The following is a 22,522-nucleotide window of genomic DNA, read 5'->3' on the forward strand; positions in this document are numbered from 1 at the left end:
AACATAATGTGGGTGACCTAGCCCAATATGTACATAGGCTAGATCACCCAGGTCCGAACCCTGTGGAAGGGTTCCCATAAGGCTGGCCGCGTTCCCCCTTTGGATGGCCATGCCGGTCCCCGGTGACCTCGAATATTTTTTTTGAAAGCTGCAGAACTAGTTTATGGGCCCACCACGATCCCAGAGTTTCGACTGCCGCAATACCGCAAATATATGCCAGTCAGTGAGAGCTATATATTTGCGGCATTTTGCCGCCTCAGCAGCCTGTAAAATTACTTTATTGTCAGGATCATAAAAGCGTATGTTCCGTTTGAACCGTTCGTTTCACAACTTCTGCTGCTAACTGTACGAAAACTGACTTCGTTACGCATAGAGGCCATTAAGGGTTCCAACGAATGCCCTTGGATTTCACAACGCTCCCCGTTGCCAAGGTAACTGTTCCGGATATACGTATTGGTAGAAGAGCCGACTGCAAAATTTCGAACCGACTTGATACCGCGATGAAATGCACAATGGTTTCCCATAAAAGTGATGCTAAGTCTGAATTTGATAGTCTGCCACGGCGGAACTTGTCGAAAGTACAAAAAAGAAGGCCACTTCCGATGTGAAAAAGGGGGGGCTGATTTAACCCATCTGATACCGAAATAATAGATATGGCAGCAGTAAGAAATATACTGGTAGACACAGAAAAGCGCAATTCGGACTTAGCATCACTTTTATGGGAAACCATTGTGCATTTCATCGCGGTATAAATCAGTTCGAAATTTTGCAGTCGGCTCTTCTACCATATTGTAAATTGCGTTTCAAGATCAAAGACGAAAGTAATATGTATATATAGAATACATACAATTCGATAAAAGCGCTTAGAAGTAGCTTGAGGGGTTTCTTAGAGAAATATAGTAGTATACCGTGTCGGTACCTGGTATTGACGTAAATGGGGAAAAATTTTAAAAATTTAATTAAGATATACATCATACATTAAACAAAGCGAAATTCTCCTAATTATTAGTTTAGATATCGAGATATCTCGCAATGAAAGAAGGTAGTTTCGTCGATAACATCCCTCAAACCAATGTCGCTCTAAGCCACATCTTGAAGATTTAAGTCAAAATATAGTTCGTTATTTTAGCAATAGAAAACAGGTAAACAATCTTGACGTGTATTTTTATTGAAAACACTTTTGAAAAATAAGTCACGGCAAATATGTAACAATTATGAATCATATACGATTATTTACATTATTTTGCTTTCATAAGTAATAGTTACTGATTTAAAAAAAGCGTTTTTCATTTAAAAGACACGTCAAGATCGCGTAATCATTTTCTAATACTAAAAAAAACGAACTATAACAGTTTGTAGGCGGCCGATTCGAACTTGTAAATTGATGTCTATTTTGTCTTATATTCAAATCCAAAATGTCATTTACATATGTCGTTATGCAAAAACGTTCAGTCGTCCAATAACTAAACAAAACCATACTTAACCTTAAAATAAACTATAATAAATGCTCCCCAGTTTGTCTACCTAGGTTACGGAGCCCAAAAGACTAAATTTAGACTAAGCTAATTTGGCAGCGATTTTGATAGCCCAGACAGTGCAAGTGTTATTAAACGTCATAATTTCATAGAAGTTTGACGTTTAATATACATAATTACATATATGTCGGTCGTGCTTACATATAGATAACAACATTATACTGCACATATCAATAGGGTATTTGACTACTAGTCAAATAAGTTTCTTTTTTCGAACTGTCAAAACGATTTTGTTACTATGGAATTTATATGAAACACTAGCATGTGACGTCACGATTGGATTACTCTTTAAAGTTTTATACGGGTTTTAAAAGAGAAATTGTGTCTAAAAATAACTGCTGTCTACTTTTCTTTATTAATCTTCTGGTGCTTTATTTCTTGCATGGTGTAAAATAGTTTTCACTTCTCATGCTCAAAAAGTGCACCTTTATGTCGTGCGTAGACGACATAAAATCGCATTTTATGCTCTAGAGCATAAAAGTAAAATATTCTTCTAAGACTAAGGTAATCGGTCTCAACAGCCAAACAGTTAAAACATATTGCACAATTTTACTGAGCAATAAAATTGTGTAGATGACAAATCTTGTTATATTATTTTATTTTTGCTACAATTTATTAGAAATCCGTATTTTCTGTCATTAAATTTAGTAAATCACATAAAATAGGAGTCGATTATCGTTCATAAATGCTCCGAAATGTTTGACTTGGCAGAAAACCAAGCGTCTGAAACTCTGACCACATGTTGAATAAAAAAAAATAAAAGTTAGTTGGCGGGAATTGGTTATGTATTATGTTCTTTCGCTTTACGACAATTTCGTGGTGTAAATTGCCGTGAAAATGTGTTTTATTTTCCTCGCAATCGAAGTGAAAAGCAGAGTGTACAACAAGGGCATAAATGTCAATTTTTACCCTCGTCTACTATAAAAATTGCCTCGGGTAAAATTGGGTCACTTTATGCCCTTGTTGTACAATCTACTATTATTTTCAATACAGTCAAATACCCTATAATATATACCTATTTAACGTTCGAATATTGCTCCTGTGTACGCGCCAGCGTCTCAGACACAATCTAATTACACTCGATCATATTAACGATCAATGTAAGTATAACAAAGACAAATTTGTTACGAGCGAGAAATTGACTTACGACTTTAGTAATGAACCTGAACGATGAACAACGAAAAATCTCTGAAAACCGGTCAAGTGCGAGTCGGACTCACGCACGGAAGGTTCCGTACCATTACGCAAAAATTTATTTTGTTTTTAATATTTTTTGTTATAGCGGCCACAGAAATACATCATCTGTGAGAATTTCAACTGTGTAGCTATCACGGTTCATATTGAGATGGGTTGATTTCATCACAAAAAAAATCACCATAGAATTTTTTTTTTTAAATGTTTAATTTAACTCGATTCTAGCTGTATAAAGTAATAGGGGGCTGTATATTGAGGATATTTATGGTATTTATACAATCATTTGTGGCTTATCGTAGTACCGTAGCTTAATATATGTTAATATATGTTGCTTGTTTAAATACTATGTTTTAACACGACTAACATGCAATTACAAACTTTTAAGTTGCACGATTTACATGTATTAGATTATATAAAAAAAAATATTTTGTATGGTCTAAGTTCTAAGTGACCTAAATTTTGCCTACTTAGGGGTCATCCATTAATTACGTCACACGTTTAGGGGGAGGGAGGAGTCAAGAAAATGTGACATATTGTGACATGGGGGAGGGGGGACTCACAGACATTGTGACGTCACTTTAACTTCATCAATAACCGAAAATTAATTTATATTTTTTTATTCGCTGTACAGTTAAATAATGAGTTTTTGGAAGTAATTTTCGTTCCTAATTGGTTTTGTGTTATAAAATTACTAATATTTCTGTGATGAATCAAAGTCCTTCGTACAATCAATTGCCTTTATTTTACTCTAAGTTCTTAATTCAACACTTTCGACATTCTTAACTTAACAAGCAGTGAGCCTTCCTACTCAATGTTACCGGTTCAAGCGCCAAAGCGAGAATGCCCCTTCCATCTCATGGTAAGTTACATTTATACTTTTTCATCATTTGAATTGGCGGGTAGGAGAGTAGAGTCATTTTCGCGACTACCGACAGATTAATTAACAAATATTCGGGTAAACACAAATCACATTTCTAATCACTACCCACTGAGTGCCATAAGTTTAACATAACTCACACAAAATAATTATAATTTATTCTTGAAATCTTATGAAATATCACATTTCTTTTACCAAAAATATTTTTTCATTAAAAAAAATAATGCCGAGTTACTATTACCGATTTCGTTGAAAACAAAATTGCCTAAAATGTGACGTCACACCAGGTGGGGAGGGATTTGCAAAATGTGACCAAGTGTGACAAGGAGGGGGGAGGGGTAAAAAAACCTAGAAATTCGTGTGACGTAATTAATGGATGATCCCTTAGTCAAAATGTTATTTAAAACCTAACCATCCTCTAGTGTGAAAGAAATAGTTATATCTTTTTCTACATTTATAAGGTACACATTATATAGTGTTAGAAGACATAGAGAAAGTTTTTCAAACATACAGCTTAATTTCATAATGAATTATAGCAGAATAACTAGAAAAGTTTCTGAGAACCGTCATCACCATACACATGAAATCATCACCGGTCGTCATTTTCTCCCCGTGATGATGGGTATGGTGTTGACGATTTGAGAGTTTCTTGTTTTTATTTCTAGAATACGAATAATAGTAGTTAATGTCTATGCCACGCAATAAACTTCATGTAGTTTGCCAGTCATTTCAGTAATTATTTAAAAAAGACGAGAAGAAGAGAATTACATATAAAAAAGTTGCAACTCGCACAACCAACTAGTTTTTTTTATAAAGACCGAACCATAAGTTTTCGCAGGATTTTGAAATCAACCCAGATACAGCCTGATGGTGACCGACATACATACAGATGGACAGACAGAAGGACAGACGGACAGTGGAGTCTTAGTAATAGGGTCCCGTTTATCCTTTGGTTACGGAACCCTAAAAACACCGAAAAATCTCTAAAAAGTTAAAGCACCAACTTGTGATTTCGTTAAACGCGGAGTTTTTCGGAGCGCAATAGATAAGGTATATATTTTCAAATTAGTTGGTGATATCGTCTGGAGTTTGGGCGGATTTTTGGCTTGTTACGGCCCTCGGGAGCGTCGCTTCCAAACAATGTTTAGATGGAGGGTTCCGTAGATAAAATTGAGGACAAGATGCTTAGATACGATGACATAATAATGAGGACAATGAGGTTGCTGCTGCTTTGTAAGATTTTTACTAATATTAGGGATATGTACCTAATAGTATTAGTACCTAAATACCTAAAACTCGTTTTTATAGAACACGTAATGATAAAAACAGGTTATATGTTTTGTGTAAGTACTTAAATGTTTTCGGCGATAGAGTTGTTGAAAAGTAGAATATTCAACATGTAGTTAACAACGAGCTAAATAAAAATCAGTGGTACTCATACTCATTTCTTTATAAAGCCAATTTAAATGTTAAAATAAAATTATAACTACTTACAGTCAAAAAAAAAAAATTAGATCTAAATTAAAATTACTTAAAATTAAAGTCAAACTTTTTTTTTTTTTAAGTGTTTAATCATTTATTTACATACAATATATATACAGTGGTACTACTAAACGAAATTAATAACTAGCTTAAATCTAAAATAGGCCCTTGAGGCATTGTACCAAGGATGCTGGCGGCATTTCCTCGCTGTATCGCAATGCTGATACGTTGTGCGAGGTAGCCGCCAGCTCTTCGGTCACCAGTTACGTCAACCAGACGCTTCGCGATTTCTGCGAACAACTTATGCGCGCTGGGACCCCATGGACCTAGAGTTTCAACTCCAAATGGTACAAAATGGTACTCTCTACCGAGGCTCTTATATTTGTTACGTTTTAGAATTTCGGCGCTTTCCGCCGCTCCGCCCGCTTTTACAGTAGTCCGTTGGAGGTGGGACGGTGCCAGTGTGTCTACGCAGGTAGCATCCCACACCAACATCCGTCCCAAGCTCCAAGGAACTAAGGACACTCCATCGGGCCTCTTGCAATCATCTCTGATAATGCCAGTCGGCTCAAGAAGAGCAGGCACATTGATGGTGGCAAGAGACCGACGGACTATGTCATTAAGCGACGCATGTCTCGAAAAACGGCCTGCACTTTTTTGACAAGATAGAGAACTTAAAATTAAAATTACTATTCAATGGTATTGAGTATGAGTATTCATACGAATAATTATTTACAATTTGTTTATGTGTGACTAGTTTTTGTAAGGAATGAGCACTCAATCTTACCTTTATGTATGCAATAGTGACGACATAATACGCCTACTGAACCTCTCAACTGCCACAATTTTTATAATAGCAATAACCTATATACTGGGAGATAAAGTGAGCTCCTTCGGTGTGTTCGTCTGTCCGTGAAGTCCCGCGGGCAGGTGTGATTAGTGACCTTTCTACATAACCTGTAGGGAAAGAAGTATATAACACTCTGCCAAAATACGTACAATATATTATTACTGTCAGTTGCCATTAACTGTGTCACTGTAGTGGCGTCCGCCTGGCGACTGTAGAACACATCAATTGCGATGTAAATGTAGTTTGTATTTCCAGTGATATTCAGAATAATAGTAATAACTGATATTTGTAGGCGTGTATTTAATAAGATTACGGTTTGGTAGGACATATATTAAAATTAGTAACTCTTAATAGTTAATTAGAAGTCCGGAACTAATCTAACCTAACCGGGATTTGAACCAGGGACCATCGGCTCCATAGGCAGGATCACTGCCGACTACCAGTCGGGTAGTCAAATTAATGATAATGACCATCTTTAATTGTTTCAGGAGGAGTATGGTCGCTCCGCAACCTCTCCATCTCAGTTCCTCGTGCTGTTCTCTCCGGTGAAGGCCAAGCGGCGGTTCTACGATGCTCGTACGATTTGGAGGGCGCTGCGTTGTATAGCATCCGCTGGTACCGCGCGGAGACAGAGTTCTACCGCTTCGTGCCGCGCGAGCTACCGCCTACTATGGTGTTCCCTCTACCAGGGGCATCTGTCGATGTGAGTATTGTTTGTCAGTTCCCACATTCATCGCTTTCAATCTCCGTTTCTCCTGCTGTAAGTCATACGACTTGGAGGGGCCGCGCTCTACAGTATCCGCTGGTATCGCGCGGAGACAGAGTTCTACAGTTCTACCGCTTCGTGCCGCGCGAGCTGCCGCCTACTATGGTGTTCCCTGTGCCCGGAGCGTCTGTCGATGTGAGTATTGCTTGTCAGTTCCCACATTCATCGCTTTCAATCTCCGTTTCTCCTGCTGTAAGTCATACGACTTGGAGGGGCCGCGCTCTACAGCATCCGCTGGTATCGTGCGGAGACAGAGTTCTACATTTCTACCGTTTCGTGCCACGCGAGCTGCCGCCTACTATGGTGTTCCCTCTGCCCGGAGCGTCCGTAGATGTAAGTATTACCTGTCATTTCCCACACACATCGCTCTGTCGATCTCCGTATCTCCGGTTGTAAGCCGTATGACCAGAAGGGCGCCGTGCTGAATAGCATCCGCTGGTACCGCGTGGAGACAGAGTTCTACCGCTTTGTGCCGCGCTAGCTGCCGCCCACTATGGTGTTCCCTCTACCAGATGCATCTGTCGATGTGAGTATTGCTTGTCATTTCCCACACTCATCGTTGTCGATCTCCTTCTCTCCGGTTGTAAGCCGTACCTACGACTTATAGTGCGCTATATAGCATGTGCTGGTACCGCGCGGAGACAGAGTTCTACCGCTTCCGCCTACCCTCTAGCAGGCACATCTGTTAATGTCAGTATCGCATGTAATTCCCCACGCCCTTTACTTGCCCGTCTTTCAAAATCTCTAACTTCCTTAAAATTGATATTCATCAACCATTCCCATTCAACTTCTAGAATATAATTATGAAAACTGACTTGATAAGTTTCAATTTCTTATTTCCAATAATTTCCGTAGATGCAAATATTGCATTGATATAAACCAATCAAATGATTAATTTGAATATTATTGCAGTTGTATTATTTCCCCCTTGTAAAAAAGAATTATTTCTCACTGTTCGCAGCTCACGCAGTCAGATGAGCACCAGGTCCGCATAGTGAACCTCAACAGGCGGCTCAGCGGGGACTATCAGTGCGAGGTTTCAGCTGACGCTCCTCTGTTCCACACGGACATACGTTCAGCACCACTAACTGTCGTAGGTAAGTAACACTACGAACACCAGGTCCGCATAGTGAACCTCAACAGGCGGCTCAGCGGGGACTATCAGTGTGAGGTTTCAGCTGACGCTCCTCTGTTCCATACGGACATTCGGTCAGCACCACTAACTATGTCGTAGGTAAGTAACACTACGAACACCAGGTCCGCATAGTGAACCTCAATAGGCGGCTCAGCGGGGACTATCAGTGCGAGGTTTCAGCTGACGCTCCTCTGTTTCATACAGACATTCGGTCAGCACCACTAACTGTCGTAGGTAAGTAACACTACGAGCACCAGGTCCGCATAGTGAACCTCAACAGGCGGCTCAGCGGGGACTATCAGTGCGAGGTTTCAGCTGACGCTCCTCTGTTCCATACGGACATTCGGTCAGCACCACTAACTGTCGTAGGTAAGTAACACTACGAGCACCAGGTCCGCATAGTAAACCTCAACAGGCGGCTCAGCGGGGACTATCAGTGCAAGGTTTCAGCTGACGCTCCTCTGTTCCATACGGACATTCGGTCAACACCACTAACTGTCGTAGGTAAGTAACACTACGAGCACCAGGTCCGCATAGTGAACCTCAACAGGCGGCTCAGCGGGGACTATCAGTGCGAGGTTTCAGCTGACGCTCCTCTGTTCCATACAGACATTCGGTCAGCACCACTAACAGTCGTTGGTAAGTAACACTACAACTAGTAGTTCTAATTTTTTTAAGCGTATGGCGTATATCGACATCCAGGCCACGCAGGCCACGCACGCCAACCGATCGCGTCAGGTATCAGATTGATATAGAGGGCCTTCGGGTTGCCTTGGAAACGTCTTTTTGGGCATCGTTCAACAATGTGTAGTTTGACCTTCAAGGCCGCAGTCACACAACGGACTCTCGTTCCATCCCCATTTCTGTCACATATAATTGCACCCGCCATGACCTGTGCGGATTCTGTTGAGGCGGCACTAGTATTTTCTCTGCAGCGAGAAGCCCTTCGGCTTCTGAGTAGCGGCGCGATTCGGGAAATGAATTAGTGATTCACTAGATATGAAATAGTAAAGATATGTGACGTTCGACGGTAAAAGGAACCTTATGGCGGCTGGCGCTTACGCTATTATTAACGCCGCTCCAACATTCAGCCGGAGCAATGGTACCTTTTGCCGTGGAACGTCACATATCTTTAGTATTTCATATCTAGTGAATCTCTTATTTATTTTCCGAATCGCGCCGTAGGGTTTTGGGTACTTTTGTGGTTACCAGCCGCCTCCACCCATTCTTCCTTCCACGCCTGCTCCAGTTCAAATCCGCCAGCCCTCAGTTTTCTCCGTTTTCGTAGTTATAATCGGACAGTGTCAAAATGAACAAATATTTCATGTTTTTTTTTGTCCTATCAAGAAAATTACTTGACCGTGAAATCGTCCGCGTCAATGTTTGCTGATGTAACGGCCCAGCCACTACATTGCGCGACCGGCGGCGGCAGCAACCATAGGCGGCAGCGAGACACAGCGATCGGACCTTTCGTTCCTACCTATGGTTGCCGCCGCCGCCGCCGCCGCCGGTTGCTGCGGTGCTGATTTGCTGATGTGCCGCTCTTTTATAATATTGTCGTCACTTAAGCAGTTAAGCACTACCTATTCTGGCACATTCATATTCTAAAATAATCATAAATGTCTTTATGAATTATGAAAATAGGCAAGTGCCCAAACTTCATTGCAAACCATTAAAACTAGCTTTAGATTTCATTAAAAACTTTTTACTTCGCGTCATCTTTATGGAAATGGCGTCGCATTTTATGAGTACTTGATATCCAGATTAGCCAACTTATTTTATTAATCCCATTAAATGTCCAATTATTAATAAATCGTTGACCTTTTATTTTATTTTTTGAAGTGAAAACTTCTTTAGCGGCGCTGTGCACTTTTTGAGGTGGGGAAAAAATGTTAAACTCGAGACAGCGTAAGGCGTAAGGCGTAACCCTCTCATTCTTCACTCTCACACTTCAGTTTTCATTTCTGCCGGCACTCCCGGAGTGCAACCCGTTGTTCTTTTCGTTAATGTAATTTCACAATTTTCGTATAAATTTATTTATTACCTCTACACATACAATATGTATACTCGTACCTGTCGTCAATGTACGTTAATATGTGCTTTAATTGTTTTTCACTATGCTGCCAAAAATGTTCATCATCATCATCATATCAGCCCTTTATCGCCCACTGCTGAGCATAGGCCTCTCTTCTATTACGCTACTTGTCCCGGTCCTGAGCTAATCTCATCCAGAAGTGACCCGCAATTTTCCAGATGTCATCCGCCCAAAAATGTTACAAGTTACAGAGTATGCTACCGATTAAACGCAACCATATGCAGTTGTTAACAAATATGGCCACAGTGGCCACGTTAATCTCATGGTAAGGGCACAATGGTATAATTTATTATATAAAATGTTACTTTTACAGACCCGCCATTTCGCGCGCCTCGCATCACGGTGTCCCGTGGTAACTACGCGCGCGGTGACGTCATAAAAGCGAGCTGCACAGTTGACGAAGCTTACCCTGCCCCAAACATCACTTGGATTCTGGACGAACATAAGGTCAGTAGTGGTCAAATACTGGACGAACATTAGGTCAGTAGCGATCCGTTGTAACCGCTGGGAAGAATAGCTTTGCGATCCTAATGAAATAACGGTAGGTACTTTTTCTATGAAGCTCCATTTCGGGAGAAAACGGTTTCCACTAACTAAATCTTAACAAATGACTTTGATTTTGATGTCGATCGCTTCAGCATAATATATTCCAGGTTTATAGGTTTCGCTTTTTTTATTTTTGTTTTTGTATTGCAAATTTTGAAAAAAGGAAAACCTATAAACCTATAATTTTTCACTGTGTCAATAATTTACTGAAATATCATGGAGAATGGAAAATATTTAAATAGAAGTGGATTTTTGTTCTCTTTTTGTATGGACGGGTACGTGCTATACTTATTCCCTCTTAAGGGGCCCACAGATTACCAGTTCGCCGGACGATATTACCCTGTCAGTTGTTCGGAGCTGTCAAATTTTGCTTTTAACTGACAGGCCGATATCGTCCGGCGGACTGGTACCTACTTAACACGCACGTTCCCTGATGTGCATGCATCATATGTGTAGCATTTTAGGGTACATATGATACATGCGTGCACCACTAGTGATGCACAACCCCATATAAACTTAAAGCATTGCCAAAATTTACACGTGCATGCATCATATGTGTAGCATTTTAGGGTACATATGATACGTGCATGCACCACTAGACGTGATGCACGACCCCATATAAACTTAAAGCATTGCCAAAATTTACACGTGTGAGCTAGGTCTTTTTTATTTGCATGCACATACTGGCTATGAACCTTTTGACAAAAAACACGTTGCACGTGAGGACTCAATTTCTGGTTCCTAGGTACACAGGGAACGTGTTAATCGGTGGGCCCTTTTAGTCCATCGTGGATGATCGTGGAACAATAACGGATTCTTGTTCGACAACGGTCAGTCGTAGTCTGGTTAGGTCTGGAGTTGGGTGCATTTTGAACATAAACGGACCCACAGATTACCAGTTCGCCGAACGATATCCGTCTGTCAGTTGTTCGGAACTGTCACCTTTTGCGTTTAACTAACTGATATCGTCCGGCGAACTGGTAATATGTGGGCCCCTTTAATCAAACATACCTACTGGTAGGTATAGTTTGTCAAAGGACTGTCTCATTTCAATCATAGACAGAGAGAATCATACTATCTTTGTCTTACACTAGTACTAGCACCCAAAAGAAAAGGATGAGTATAGTTTTCCTCGTTGTTACTGACTGTCAAATTGGTTTGACCAACTATATTTTATCACGTACTTTTATAAAACGCAATAACCCCTGCACAAGTAGGTATTTTTAGGCGCAGCTATCGGAAAGAAAAACGCAGTACGGAAATATTTACGGCGGGCTTTTTTCATTTCGAGAGATTTCAGTTATTTCAACAGCGTGTCTGTGTACCACTAGAACATGGTAAATGGGTATCTAAACGCTTAGCGCCACTTGCACCATTCCACCAATCCGGGGCTAACCGGTTAAAGCTGGAGTTACAATGGTTACCAGTACAATTTGAGACTGGGTTAACGGCTTAACCGCTTAACCCCGGGTTAGTGGGATGGTGCAAGTGGCCCTTAAAGTACTTAAACTCTAGTTCTTGGGTAAAGAAAATCAATTCAATGAAAAGATAATATAAATCAGCTTTTTAATGTAAATTAAACTCAAGTTTTATAAAATGCTAATAAAGTTAGGATTTCATTCTTGAGTAGTTCTGAGATAAAACCTACTAATTGGTTTTGATAAGTATTTGAGTGAATCAGCCAGTATCAGAATAACTCTTAAAGGTTTTAAAAATCTTTATTAGAATTTAAAGTTCCGCAGGCGTGTTATGGATGGTTTATCCATGTGATAAAATAACCGTCTTTTTTTAACACCACGGGATTGAAAGTGACGGATACAGTAGTATTCAGTAAAAGTACATTACGATACAAGTGCGAAAAATAGGAAATTCGCAACGAGTGGAGATAAATTTAATTCGCAACGATAAATTTAAGTTTTAAATCGACACGAGTTGCGAATTACCTATTCGCACGTGTATTGTACAACGTTTTACAGTAGGTACATATGGCCCTTTACATTTTCGACATAGTTACGTAATGTGCTAATTATCGCACTAGTGCGGTAAAGTAACACCATGTGTACTGTGAAAAATAATAAAGACGCTTACCCGGTTCTGGTACACCTAAGCCACCGGAGATCGCCGTTATCCGCGCCCACTGGCCAAGAAGCAAAACAGAGCGCGGAGCAAAACCAAACGCAAAAAAACGAAGCATGGAACAAAACGCAGCGCTGCTCTAATGAATGCTGTGAGGAATTGCGTTTCGTTTCCGATAGCGGTGGGAGTTTGCAACTTTCTTTAATAAATACGACGATGTTTTCTTTTGAGGTTTTACTGCTCAAGCTATGAGTTTCATGGAGTTAGAAAAAATGGCGACGAAATATGAATTTATTTCTGCTTCCTGATGCTGAATTTGGCCCTATCTATGATTCATATCCAGATCTATTGAATAATGTCTAAGTATAAAAGTGGACACGATTATTTTATTAAATATAAAAAAAAATTAGTCTGCAAACATTACGTTTTTTTACAAAATTCAAATATAGAACGTTTATCCAGACACCCCTTGTATATTTTTTCTATTTTTAATTTGAACCTTGTGTATTGTAAATTGGGATGAATTTCGTTTATTTGAAAAAGCGATGAAACAAATGCAACCTCTCAACGCGGCAGAAGATTGTCTATTTTCAGTTTACATACACACACACACACGTTGATGCGTTTACAGGTACGTAATGCGCACATAAATACTCTAACGATGTCCGTACAGGCAACAGCAGAAGTTGCTAAGCGGGCCAGTGTTCAAAATGATCTTGACGCGACTTTATTGTTAAGATAATAAGAGCGTGTCAAGGTAATTTTGAACACCTCGCCCGCTTAGCAACATCTGCTGCGGACTGTACTATGGTGTGTGGTTTTAGCTTAGTTTTGTACTAGTAGTACCTACACTACACTATAACTCCAAGATGGCTGTGAAAATTCATCAACCAATCAATACTCGACCCTCATAAATTCAGCTTCTAATTTCACTTTCAAGTTCATTAAGAGTCAAAAGTTTCGGCGAGGGGCAATTTGCTAAAAATCGCGAACAATTTTCTATTGTGAAAGTTCCGAATGTGTACGGCTTATTAAAATTTATAAGGACAATCGTATAGCGGAAAAGTCAAAAGGTCAAGTAATTGTATAATTAAATTATTTTCGAAGTTTGTCATGAATTTTAGTACGTACTTTCACAGGAAATGGTGACGATGAAAAAAGCTCTACACAAAATAATGTACCTACTTGTACACTTGCAAATTTCATCTCATTGTTTGTTTTTTGTCTGTGTCTGTAATTGGAGAGAGAAACCATGACATTACCTTCAGATACTTCTTTAATTTACTTAAAAATATTATCACTACACCTTATAAAACAAAGTCCCCCGCTGCGTCTGTCTGTTTGTGTGTTTGTATGTTCGCGATAAACTCGAAAACTACTGAACGGCGGTTTTCACCTAATCTTGAAGAAGGTTTTAGTGTGTAATTTGTTAACCCGTGCAAAGCCGGGCGAGTCGCTAGTTCAATATAAACCAGTACCAAAACTTCTACAGTTTTAAAATTATAAAATAGCATTGTGTGATTGGATCTGTTCAATGGAACTACTAGCCGTTATTAATGGATTAGTACTCCGTTTTTCGACTAGGTACCTTCCTTTAAAAGCGATGGAATATTGAAGTCTTTTCTGCTGCACTTATCATTAGTGCAATAGGTAACTAAATTTTGAAATATCCATTCAACTAGCGACCCGCCCCGGCTTCGCACGGGTAAGTAAACCTTAACAAATTATACGCCTAAAGGATGACTCACGTTAGACCGGGCCGTGTCCGGGCCGGAGCTTCCGGAGCTTACTTTTCTATGCTGATGCTTTCCATAGAAAACGATGCGCCGGAAGCTCCGGCCCGGACACGGCCCGGTCTAATGTGAGTCGTCCTTAAACCTTCCTCAAGAATCACTCTATAGATAGGTGAAAATAGGTAGTTTTAGCTTATCGCGAACATACAAACGGACAGACTCGGCGGGGGACTTTTTTACCTTGTTTCCTTGTTAAATTGTGATTTTGTTTAATTATTTTAGTTTAATTTAAAATTTGTATACTTACCTACATTGTGTTACATAAGGAACAGCGGTGTTACCCAACACAGGCAAATTTTTGCTTACATGGTAGCTATTCTTTGCATCATATTTCACGCGCATTTGTTTCAATAAAGAATTTTGTATTTTGTGTATATTTGTATTTGTATAATTGAATTAGTTAGTTTTAGGCATGTGTCGTTTACGAGTGAGTGATAAAAACCGGGCAAGTGCGAGTCGGACTCGCGCACCATAATGAAAAAAAAAAACGGAAAAAAAATGCAAAAAAAAGCGGTCACCCATCCAAGTACTGACCACGCCCGACGTTGCTTAACTTTGGTCAAAAATCACGTTTGTTGTATTCCCATACAACAAACGTGATTTCAATCTTTATTTTATTCTGTTTTTAGTATTTGTTGTTATAGCGGCAACACAAATACATCATCTGTGTAGCTATCAAATTTCAACTGTCTAGCTATCACGGTTCGTGAGATACAGCCTGGTGTCAGACAGACGGACGGACGGACAGCGAAGTCTTACCCAACTAGCAAAATAGTCGTATAAGAATTGATTTACTCAGCCTGTAATCGTATAACAGCCGAGTTACGGTTGTTGAAGCACCAATATATCGTATAATAGCGGTTAACTCGACTATTTAGCAATTTTCGCTAATTAGTGCTATAATCATGTCGTATAAACGTTTATAGCACTATCTTTTAGCACTTTTATTCCACCTTTTAATAAATGCTGAGTTAGCGCTACTAAATCACTTTTATTCAGCATAATTGTTCTATTAAAATCATATAACAGCTATAGATTAGCTAATTGTCTGAATAAGGCGCTTTAATACAACTGTTACTTAACTCTCTTCTCTGTTGCTATAAAAGCCTATTAAAAGCAATCAAATAACCATTTGGCAACAATGCTGCTGTAACAGCGCGCTTATATCATAATTCGGGTAATGGGGTTCAAACCGCTGTTATAGGAGCTGAAGTGTATTTACAGGTTTTATTCAAAATGTATTCAGCTTAGAGTACTTTTAAAGAGTTTTGAACTACATTAACAGCACAAGTCAGCCATGTTGACGTTTCAATATAGTCCGGTGGCCAACTGCATGAAACCCTACCTGACAAAAAAATAGAATAATCCTACTCTGTAGGGGTAGCTGACTTTTAGTAGCATCAACTGTTCTTGGTCGGCCGCGGCTTAATTTGGAAAATTTTGCGCTAATGGCAAAATAGTGGCACAAAAATTCATAAAAAAAACCCCCATCGTATAATAGAATGAAACTTGCATGGTAGGATAGCTGCCTTTGAGGACAGCAAAACAAAACTGGTCAGCTACATCCTGTGTTGGCAGGTTCTTGTGTCCGACCGAATTTGTGGTACCACGTGACAGCTACAATTTACCTCATCGAAAAATAGAATCAAAACAACTGATTGTAATACCTACATTAAATTTGTTGACATATGTCTTGGTCGGCCTCACCTTAGCCTGACAGCGTTTTCAGTCCGTCCGCATTAAAAAAAAAGTCAATGGCAGCTATCCTACCATACAAGTGACATTCTATTTTTCGATGAGGTAAATTGTAGCTCACTTGGTACCACAAATTCGGTCGGACACAGGAACCTGCCAACACAGGATGTAGCTGACCACTTTTGTTTTTTTTTTGATGAATATTTGTACCACTTTTTTGCCATTTGCGCAAAATTTGCCAAGTTAAGCCACGGCCGACCAAGAGCAGTTGAAGCTGCTAAAAGTCAGCTACCCCTACAGACTAGGATTTTTCAATTTTTTTATCAGGTAGGGTTTCATGCAGTCGGCCATCGGGCTATAAATCCATAAACATGGCGACATCATGTGCTATAAGTGTAGCAGTAAACGCAGTTACTCGACTTATAGTCGAATTAATGAGATATAACAGAAACTAGATCGTGTAAGCAAATTTTTACTTATTTTTATTAATATTTTTTTATTGAAATTTAAGAAAATAGGCGGCCCATATATATATATGAAACAGTGCCTTTGGTTTTATCAATAAAGTATTTTTCGCGCTGGGTTTTACTGTATTACGTGTACTTACAGACAGTAAAAACTTATGTACACAATCACGGTAAAAATAAATGTCATGGATGACAGCAGTAAAAAATACTTAATTACCTTTTTGTTTTATTAGACACGTGAAGACGATTAGGCCTCAAACTTAATCAAATAAGTGAAATATAATCGCTTACCTGAGATCGTTTTTAGCACATATTAGTTGAATAAAAGCATTTACTGCACTCTTACACATTTAAAATGCCGAGTAAAAGCAATCCGGCTACCTTTACGAAACATTTTTGCTGAGAAAAAGCAGTGCGGCTGCTTTTATAGAACACTTTTACTGAGTAATAGTAAATTGCTAATGTTTATAGAACAAATAGTCGAGTAAAAGCACTATCGTTGCTATTAAAACACTAGAAGTGCTTTTATCCACTTTTACTCAACTCTTACAGCATCGATTTGCTTCTTATACAGCGCTTACTCGATTTTTATAACACTTTTAGTCTGTATAAGTGCGCCTTTTCGCGTTGAGTAAACGCTTACAGGACTTTTACTCGACTGTTTTTACACCGTTTATAGCACCAAAAAGCGAAAATAAAAACGTGCTCTCAACTTTTATAGCACATAGATTTGCTAGTTGGGTAGTAATAGGGTCCTGTTTTACCTTTTGGGTACGGAACCCTAAAAATGAACTGTATCATTTGACTGAACTCACTCAATCTTCAACTCAGTGCAGATTCAACTCGCTCATTTCGCTCAGTAACTCATCTATCTCAGTGTTCCTTGCTCGCTCTTTCCCACTCATGATTCGAATGAGCCAGCCGAGCGTGACGAGCGAGTGAGCGAGTGAGACGATGCGAATAGGTTTCGGATCGGTTCGGAAGAATTCGGAGGGAGTCGGGAAAACATGGAGGGAGCGTATCGCGTGATTCGCCATCTTGGTCGCACTTATGTCATCTAGATTGACATTTGACATCTCTCTCTCTACTCACTCGTGAAAAATATAGCTTACAGATCCACTGAGCGAAATGAACGAAATGAGTGATACATATCAGCGCGAGCGAAAGATATGAATCAATCTTTTCAACTCAGTGAAGCGTTTTGCGCATCTCTAGTTAGTTTTTGCACTTATGCTTCGCGGGGTAGCGTTATCCCCATATCCACTTGAATACTTTTATTCATTTTATTCGGGGCCCTATTATCGCTTTCTAAACCGAAATACATCAAAGATCAACCACATAAGGATGACTCACGCTAGACCGGGCCGTGCCCGGGCCGAGGCGTCCGACATGTCATTTTCTATGACGGCTAATCGGTGGTCACGTGGTGCTTTCCATAGATAACGGAGCGCCAGAAGCTCCGACCCGGGCACGGCCCGGTCTAGCGTGAGTCCTTAAAATACACTTATCGATTATCGATGTAAAAATAAACTTACATCCCGAAATCCTGAATTATGCACAAAAGTAATTTGAGTCGCTTTATTTCGAAAATATAGACGGATCGACGTGAAATTTAAATCAAAATTTAAACATCCATTTTAACTTTTAGCTTTTGGGAAATTTCACGTTTAATCATTATCGTTCCGTGTACGTGTTTAATATTTATGACGATAATTAATGGGCTGAATACAAAGAGGGATTATGAAGGTAAAGATGGAGCATTCCATGAAATTATCTACCGTTTGTGCCGTACAGTCGACGTCAAAGATATGTTTACACTTACTCTTACTCCTTTGTAATAAGGCGAAAAGTGTAAACATATCTTTGACGTCGACGTACAAACGCGAATTTTCTGAAGATTTGCAGGTATAAGAGTTTCCTTTTCTATGAAAAATGGGCAAAAATATGCACAGAAAAATTATCGCCTGCTTTAAATGCCGAAAAAAAAAGTCGCAACATAGGAAATAAAATTCGTTTGTACGGGACAGCCCGTGGAATGCTCCAGATGTGGAAGACGATGTATTGGGCTGATGCGACATACATAGTTTTGTTTCCTCACGATGTTTTCCTTCACCAAAAAGTGACTGGTAAATATCAAATGATATTTCGTACATAAGTTTCGAAAAACTCATCGCTACGAGCCAGCCGGGGTGCGAACCCGCGACCTTCCGATTGAAAGTCCCAGGCTCTTACCGCTTCTTCTTCTTCTTAGTCGTGCACTCTTGACAGAGTGGTCGTGGTCATGTCACGATCGATTTCTGCGCCACCGCAGCTCTTGCGATCCGTCGCCATGTGGCTCTATTTTTGGTGGAGTGGGAGCAATCGTTGACTGTATTTCCTGTGATGGACTTAATGAGGTCTGTCCATCGTGTTGGGGAGAGGCCACAAAATCTTTCGCCCTTGACTCTCCCTTGCACCACCAAGCGTTCCATGGAGTCCTTATGGAGGCGCTTAAAATATACAAAAATACATTCGCTCGGCCGTATAGGTCTGAGCGCGGGCAACCCCATTTCCCGCCGAGGTATGTATAGTGCTTTTCTCAAACATGCAATGAAATAAATAAAATAAAAAATCCACGAAACCCAAGTTTTATTTATAGAAAAAACTAAAAGTAAAGTACACCCAAAATATAACCAACACGTACCTATATCATTATCACGCGATGTTTTACACGAGTCGTGTATTTTTACTACCCGTATATTTTCATGTATCTTTGATTTTTTCGCCTTGTCTGTCTTCCTGTCGTTTTCGTCACATAAGTTTACATAGTCTTTCATGTTGATATCATGTTTCACATACATCGTTGCTTTATGCACGGAGTAAATAAGTATAATTTCCACAGTGTTGACGAATTTGTAGTTACATTCATATTTTAAAATATGCCACAAAACTGTTTCTAATAAACTGTAAGCCATTTTTCTTAGTTTCTCAAATAATAAAATTGCCATAAGCAACCATATACATACTTCGTCTTTGACTTGGCGGCAGAGGCAGCAAGTTATTAAAATCAATTCTGCTTACGCTGCCAATTCCAACGCCTACGATTACAATTAATATTAATTTCATTATTTCGTCGGAACTCATATTAAAGTCAAAAAATTAACAACGCACCATAAATCCAATAAAACAGAATGAATATTTTTTAACTTTACCTCCATAACAATTTAAAAAATATAACTACGCGTGTTTGAGTAGACCTTTTTACCGCTAACGTTTAGATGAAATATTTTAAATGTTTTTATTTGTGTAGTTAAATTTATAATTTAAAATTATAAAATTATAGAATGTATTATTTATTAAGTTCATGTTGATTTTATACAAATAAAACTGCAAATTATAGCAAACATTGTTTTTGATTTTTTTTTATAGGCGTAGTGGCAGAGTGTCATTACGAACCATAAAGCAAATACTGCCTCTAGTTTTTTTTAATGGATGAATGCCACGATGCTGTGTCACAAATATCTGTGAAATGAAAATTAAAAAAGAGGACTTTGCCGGCCTAGGCCTGCAAGATGTGTATGAAATTCCATTAACGACCTTTTGTCCTAGCCGCACCTGAAACGTCATAATTCGCAGCCTATTATAAGGAACATAACATCAATATTTCATTGCATGTTTGAGAAAACATAATTATTCAATCATTCTATTTTTAAAGTTAGGTTCAATAAACGGTGTCACTAGTTTAAATTCCAAAAATCCAAACTAACAAAAGGTTACCTCAAATATTTAACAAAAGCTAACTAGAACAATTTACATTAATAACTACTTAATTACTAAAATATATCTCGACCTAACTGAATAATTACCTAAAGATAAAACTAGGACAGCGAATAAAATAGTAAAATTTGTTGCCCCTCGAGGCACATCGTTAGAGCGTTTTCACATAGCCCGATCCGATATCGGATGTCGGATGGAAGTAAAATGTAAAGGAGCCCACTGATTACCAGTTCCCCGGACGATATCGGCCTGTCAGTTAAACGCAAAATTTGACAACTCCGAACAACTGATAGGCTGATATCTTCCGGCGAATTGGTAATCTGTGGGCTCCTTAAGACATATTTGTTTTTCTGTATTTATTTATTTATCAATTTAATAAAACATTATTACTAAAAACGATAGATAACGCAAAAAAGGCGAACTTGATGGCATATGGCACTCTTCTGCAGCTCTTTTTCTCATAAGCGCCTTCCGACATCCGATATCTGAAGGGCGTATCCGATAATTTGAGTCCCCCGTCAGCTGTCGGACCGATAATATTTCTTTGTGTGCGTATGTGCACACAAAGAAATATTATTATTGTGTGTGTGTGTGTGTGTGTTCTTTGTTGTGTTTGGTGCATAATGTTTCTTGTAGTGTGCGTGATCGCCCCGCGGCCTGTAGGATCCTACATCCGATATCGGATCGGAAAATGTGGAAACGCTCTTATAGTTCGGACAGTTGAACTTGCCCGTGGAGGCGGACACTCATTAATTAAATATTAATAGTTAATAAAACAAAAGCTCTGACCCGCAACTTCGCCAACTTGCTGGTTAATCGCCGCGTACGTGCAGTGATGTGCCATTGCGAATGTTCCCGGGAACTTTCAAACAACATCAGGAATCTTATCATTTGGTAGTTATACCGGTGCCTGGTATCTTACTTTTAGACACGAATCCTCTAATTACCACCTAAGTATTTATAAAAGGTAGTAGTAGTAGTAATCACTTTATTGTGAACAACACAGGTTTACAAAAATAAATTACAGTAATGGAAGTACAAAGGCGAACTTATCCCTATAAGGGATCTCTTCCAGCTAACATTCGATTAGATGAGAGGAAAACTCCAGCTAGGTCAGATAGACAAACTTAAGGGATGTACAGTAATATTTAGAAAAAGTAAACTAACGTATTGTCAACTCATAAAATACATAAATAATATTATAGAATAAAATACATACTAGCATACATACATACAATACAATATATATATATATATATATATATATATATATAAGTTTAAAGTAGAAATAAAGGTTAGTACTTAACCAGATCACGCTGATTGGAAAGCCAAAGCTTCTTCAGATTAGCCTAAAGGTCTTTATTTTAAAAGGCTAAAAAGAGAAATATTAAGGCTACAGAGTAGTCAAAGTTTTATAAAAATGTTAACGCTATAGGTACAGTATTAAAGAACACGAATGAAATTAAGTTAACCAATCATTTTTGCTTTACACCGTTGTGTATCTACAAAATTATATAGAAATACTGAGAATCATTCGTGTTGTATTTTTTTATACTACGTCAGTAGCAAACATGCATAGGGCCCGCCGAGTAAGCAGTTTCCATATCCTAGTATGCTTTAGTGAATTAACCCGTAAAAATGTACATACATACATTTGTACATACTCGTAATGTTAGCAATATAACACTTTAAAAATTAATCACGTTAGACCCGTTAATGACATTAATTAGGTACGTAATGTTAGCGTCGGTCTTCTGACAAAACTACTTTTTTGTCAGCAACTCTATCTCCAGTATATTTCTAGCAAGACTGACGGCCCTTCTTGTCAGAAAACACTGACTTTTTATTAAAAAAAACGTCCCAACACAGGAAGATTTATTCTTCTTTTTTTTATTACCCTATGTGTGTGTCCCACTGCTGGGCAAAGGCCTCCCCTCTCCCTTTCCAATCCTCCCTGTGCTGAGCAAGATCCCGCCAATCCCGCTGGAATACATCCAAGTTGTCCCGCCATCTCTTTCTCGGTCTACCTCTGCCACGACTACCCTGGGGATGCCAGCTAGTGGCTATTTTGGTCCATCTGGCATCATGCATCCGGCAGTCATGTCCAGCCTAGTCCCACTTTAGCCTGGCGGTCTTCACCCCAACATCAACCACTCGGGGTTTGGATCGGGGTTTGGTTTAGTTCGGGGTATTTTAAAGAAATAAAGAATTTTGTATTTTGTATTTGTTATATTATAATAATTCTGCCTTTATAT

At 39.1% G+C, this 22,522-nt stretch overlaps 1 protein-coding gene across 1 annotated transcript in view; it reads left to right on the forward strand.

Moving 5' to 3' along the window:
- Positions 1–22,522, forward strand: part of LOC134801491 (uncharacterized) — a 425,037-nt gene that overhangs the window by 397,000 nt on the left and 5,515 nt on the right. The window contains exons 2-4 of the mRNA XM_063774101.1: positions 6,427–6,641; positions 7,666–7,801; positions 10,248–10,381. Of these exons, the coding sequence (XP_063630171.1) occupies positions 6,427–6,641; positions 7,666–7,801; positions 10,248–10,381 (485 nt within the window). The remainder of the gene's footprint in view (positions 1–6,426; positions 6,642–7,665; positions 7,802–10,247; positions 10,382–22,522) is intronic.

Source organism: Cydia splendana, chromosome 22 (genome assembly GCF_910591565.1).
Source record: "Cydia splendana chromosome 22, ilCydSple1.2, whole genome shotgun sequence".
Classification (NCBI taxonomy): domain Eukaryota; kingdom Metazoa; phylum Arthropoda; class Insecta; order Lepidoptera; family Tortricidae; genus Cydia; species Cydia splendana.